We start from the raw sequence: 4,990 nt of genomic DNA, 5'->3' as shown, positions 1-4,990 counted from the left end.
AAAAAAAAAAAAAAAAAAAAAATTTACATGCTTCTAACAAGAGGACATCAACATAGCATAAAGCGCTTAGCTGTCTTTGAAAGTAACAATCTGGCATGAAATTTTATTTTTATACTAATGATGACTTTATATAATGCTGATAATTTAATATTTTAATAGTTGAATAAAAAACAAACTTTTTAAAGAAAGAAAATCACCAACATTTCTCTTATCCTGTGAAGGTAAGTTTTTATTTTTGCATATTCCCTTCTGCCTACATGGTGGAAAACTCCAGGACTGAAAGACACTTCAGAAATCAAATGGTTCAGCTGGGTGCAGTGGCTCATGCCGGTAATCCCAGCACTTTGGGAGGCCAAGGCAGGCAGATCACGAGGTCAGGAGGAGATTGAGACCATCCTGGCTAACAAGGTGAAACCCTGTCTCCACTAAAAATACAGAAAATTAGCCAGGGGTGGCAGTGGGCACCTGTAGTCCCAGCTACTCAGGAGGCTGAAGCAGGAGAATAGTGTGAACCCAGGAGGTAGAGACCCCCCCCCCGCCCCCCGCCGGGGGGGAAAAAGGAAGACCCCTTCAAAAAAAAAAAAAAAAAAAAAAAAAGAAAAGAAAAGAAATCAAATGGTTCACTTTCTTCATTTTCAGATGAGACAACCAAGAACTCAGAATGCTATGAGGTGAGCCCAGGGTCATACCCCACAGGCTCCACTAAAATAAATGTTGATGCTAAATTAATTTTTAAAAAAAGTTGTTAAAACATGAGAAGCTTCCTAATTGCCAGTTTTCTCCACTGAGAATGTAACTGTAAGGGGGAAAAAAAATCTCTACTATGGAATGCAGTATTAGCATTATTGAAGGCAATGTCTGGAGAATTACAGCTCTGTTGAACTATAGCAAATCTGAATTCCTTAATAAAAATTCTCAGAAGTCAAGGAATTTCTAGAAAACAGATGTTAATTCAAAGCTTTTAGATTTAAGGATTCAAATTCAAAGTTCACGTATTTGTTGTGCATTGCTATAGCTAATGCTGCCTGCAGATTGTTGATTCTGGAATGTACCCTCCTTGATAAAAAGGCAATTAGGTGTCTTAAATAGAGCACCTAATTAAGGCTTTCTCTCTGCTATAATTCAAAGAAATGAAATAGCATTGTACAACGGAGTACTTTGTAAGGAACATAGATGGCTTTCCAAACAACTGTGTTAGAAACAGTCTGGACTCACATTAGTGGGATTCTGAATGTTCTGTAGCAGAAAAGAGCCCCAAATGGAAATTGAGGCTGGCATAGTGGCTCACGCCTATAACCGCAGCATTTTGGGAGGCCGAGGCGGGCGGATCACTTGAGGCCAGGAGTTCGGGACCAGCCTGGCCAACATGATGAAATCCGGTCTCTACTAAATATACAAAAAGTAGTTGGGTGTGGTGGTGGGCGCCTGTAATCCCAGCTACTCAGGAGGCCGAGGTGAGAGGATCGCTTGAACCTGAGAGGCAGTGGTTGCAGTGAGCTGAGGTAGTGCCACTGCACTCCTGCCTGGGGGATAGAGCGAGACTCTACCTCAGAAAAAAAAAAAGGAAATCGAAAACTCCAGTTCTGATGTTATTCTGTCATTAACCAGGAATGTAATCTGAGGCAAAACACTTAATTTTCTCGTTCCTTTTTGATGTTGATGAGGTGAGCCCAGGTAATCTCAGAATTCTTTTTCAACTATAAAATTCTAGGATTCTTTACTCCACACGTGAAAGGTGTCCCATATTTCAGGCTCTGGGAAAACTCCCAGTGACAAGAGTTGCCTTTATTAACAAGGTACTAATATCCTTTTGTCCTTCTCTGGGGTAAGCCTCGGGCAGAAACCTGGCACTTCTTTGGCTCCCCCTTCCCCCTTCAGCTCCCACCTTCACACTCTGATGTGTAACAAAACCCCATTGTGTTTTCACTGAATTTTCATCACTCTTTCTTCTCCCTGCACACTATCAATGCTTTAGGACTTGTCCTTATTTCTGAACCACAGGAACAAGTAACTATTTTTCTAATGTTTCTCTCAGAGTACACTCTGCCTCTAATGAGTTCCAATTCTGTTTCTTAAGATTTTCATACCCATGGGAGTGACTGATAGTCTCACACTCCATATTCAATGTCAGCAAATTTGGCGGGCTTTCTTTAAAATATGTCTAAAATGCGTCCACTTATCTCCACCTATTATTACCTGGGTCCAAGCCAGCAATAACTTCTGACTGATCTCCCTGCTTTTGCCCTTATCTCCATTGTCTACTCTCCACCCAGCACCCAAAGCAGTCCTATGAAAACATTAACTCAGATCATGTCACTCTTCTGCTCAAAGTAACACTCCTTACAATGGCCTACAAAGCCCAAGGTGCGGTGGCTATTGTTACTCTCTAACTGCATTCCCCATTCGTCTCCCCCTCTTTTCCAGTAGTAAACCCTCTTACTGTTCCTCCAATCTGCCAGGAACATAGCCACTTGCAGTGACTTTGCAGTTGCTGTTCTTTCTGCCTGGAATACTGTTCCTCCAGATAGCTGCATGGCCAGTTTCCTCATTCTGTCACTTAACTCCAATGTCACCTTCTCCTGAGCCTTCTCTGGTCCCTCTATCACCCTCTCTAAAATTGCGAGTGCTCTCTTATTTTCATTTCATCACTTACCACTATCTAACATAGTATGTTTTGCTTATTTTTCGTCATTTTTTTTCTTTCCCATGACAGTAGGGATTTTTGTCTGTTTTGCTTATCGCTATATCACAAACACCTAGCACAGTGCCTAGCACAGTGGGTGATGAGTATTTATTGCTAAATGAATGAATTGTGGGAGATCTGCACCAAGGGAACATATGGAGACAGACCCTAGATTAAATGTCTCATTTGTTTGCTCATGGTAAAACAAAATTTGACCATCTTTTTAATCTTATGTGGTAAAAAAATTCCATGTCTTTTGTTGTGACATGTCTTAGATCTCTTGTGAGATGTTTTAGATCTCAGGGAAAGCATTCCTCATTATTAAAGCCTGAATTTGGTCACTAGGGGATGAATCCAATCTTATTTTCCAAATGTTATCCTGTACATCTGGCAGTCTTGCTAAGTTATATAGAAGGGAGTAGAGTCTATTATTTTAGATAAAAAATTCCTGCTCCCGACTTGCAGTGGTCAAAGTCCTCAAAATTCTAAGATCGTAACACATAACGTCAGGAGGAAATACTTGGCTATTAATCATACTAATGATAATGATGCAATAAAATAATTGTAATATGCTAACACCAAATGTATCTTAAAAAGAGGTACTGGAAATTCCATCTTGCATTCTTTCGTTTGTTCCTGTTATTAGAAAAACGCACTCCCTGATACTCAGTAGAGGATCAACTTATTTCTAGTTAACCAGCATGAAGGCTTCCGGCAAAACAGATGATATGATATAGTACTAGCCTGGGGGTCATGGTTAGCATTCCACATTTTTTACAGAACTGAATTCACCGGCCTTGGAAACACTAGGAAGAACACCCTCAAACACGGAAAAACGTTTTCGGGGAAAAGAGTCACTGCCTCCGTTACAAATCCCGGGAGGATACGAAAACAACAACAAAAATGTCGTGGAAAACGGCTTCACGACTTGCGCATGCTACGAGCTCCCGCTCAAAACGAGAGAGGATTCGTCCTTCATCTTCTTAGTTGGCAGGACCTGCTTCTCGGTGAGGATGAGCGAGGACAGCCGCGGTTCGGTGGAACCGGCCCGTTAGCCGAGAGCACCGGCACCCGAGTCCCGCCCCGCAGCAGCGCCCAGAGCTGTGGTGGGGGAGGGGCAGCGGCGACCCGCGCTGCGTCGAGCTTCCCAGAATTCCCAGCGGCCGCGGGGAAAGTTTACGGGATGTAGGCGGCGACGGCGGTAGTGGTAGCGGTTGCCCGGCGGCCCGCGGCGAACCATGGCCCTGGCCCGGCGTCGCTGGGCTTTTCTCACGGCGTCCCCGAGCAGCGTCGCAGAGCGGGCCGACTTCCGGGAAGGAACTGACCAGCGACTGAGCGGCGGCCGGCGCGCTTAGCGCCCTGAACATGAGGCAGTCCCTGCAGGCAACCCCGGGCTCCGGACAGGCGGCGGCGGAGGCGGCGGCTCGGGAGGGAAGGAGGCGGCGGCGCCGGCGGAGGTGGCGGCGGAGACGGCCGGCGCCCGGCGCGGAGCTCTAGGGAGGCAGCTCAGCGCGGCCTCGGGCCTCGTCGAGAAGGATGCTGTCCCGAAAGAAAACCAAAAACGAAGTGTCCAAGCCGGCCGAGGTGCAGGGGAAGTACGTGAAGAAGGAGACGTCGCCTCTGCTTCGGAGTGAGTGTCAGGCGGGGCGCGCCCACACCTGGCCCAGGCTGCCGGGGGCTGCAGGGACCTGGGCGGGGGCGCCGGCGGGTCCCCAGGGCTTCTCCTTCGTCGCTGGTCGCTGTGAAAGACTGGTTTTGAGATTTTCTTGTGCCTGAAGTGGTATTCGTTGATTGAAAGCCCATAAGACTAAGAAACTTGGGTTAGTCCCCCCGCGCCTAACCCCGCCAAGAGCACCCCCTAAAAATAACAGACTTCCTCGCCCCGCCTGGCAGAGAGTTGTTGGTTTTGAGTACTGGAAGAGAGACTAGAAAACACTTAAATTGCTTATAACCTAATGCTGTAGGAGTAAGAGTAATTAGACAGGGACACTTTTTACTCTTCTGGATGCGTCGAGATGTGCCTCATGTTTGCAAACATTGTGGGTGTCTCGACCGTGCTGCAAGTTGTGCAAACTCTGGGGCAGAATTCCTTAGTCCTGCTGCCGGATGCAGACTTGAGAAGGTGAAAAGCACACCGTAGTTCTTCTGGCTGCCACCCAAAGCTTCATCACTCTTACATCCCAGAGCAGAGAGCCAAAAGCCTTTGTATTTGGCTATATTCGTGAGATTCCAAAAAGGCAACTCAAAATGATTTCTATCGTGTTAGAGAAATTCCACCGCCCCCCCCCCGCCCCACCCCCGGAAAAG

General features: G+C 46.3%; 1 protein-coding gene across 1 annotated transcript in view; it reads left to right on the top strand.

Annotated features, from left to right (window-relative positions):
• Nucleotides 1-3,839: 3,839 nt before the first annotated feature.
• Nucleotides 3,840-4,990, top strand: part of SAV1 (salvador family WW domain containing protein 1) — a 37,973-nt gene continuing 36,822 nt past the window's right edge. Inside the window, exon 1 of the mRNA XM_017849463.1 lies at nt 3,840-4,313. Coding sequence (XP_017704952.1) covers nt 4,220-4,313 — 94 coding nt within the window. The 5' untranslated portion in view covers nt 3,840-4,219. The remainder of the gene's footprint in view (nt 4,314-4,990) is intronic.

This window comes from Rhinopithecus bieti, unplaced genomic scaffold, assembly GCF_001698545.2.
Source record: "Rhinopithecus bieti isolate Rb0 unplaced genomic scaffold, ASM169854v2 scaffold_29928, whole genome shotgun sequence".
Taxonomy (NCBI): Eukaryota; Metazoa; Chordata; class Mammalia; order Primates; family Cercopithecidae; genus Rhinopithecus; species Rhinopithecus bieti.
This window is presented reverse-complemented; position numbering and strand designations above follow the sequence as displayed.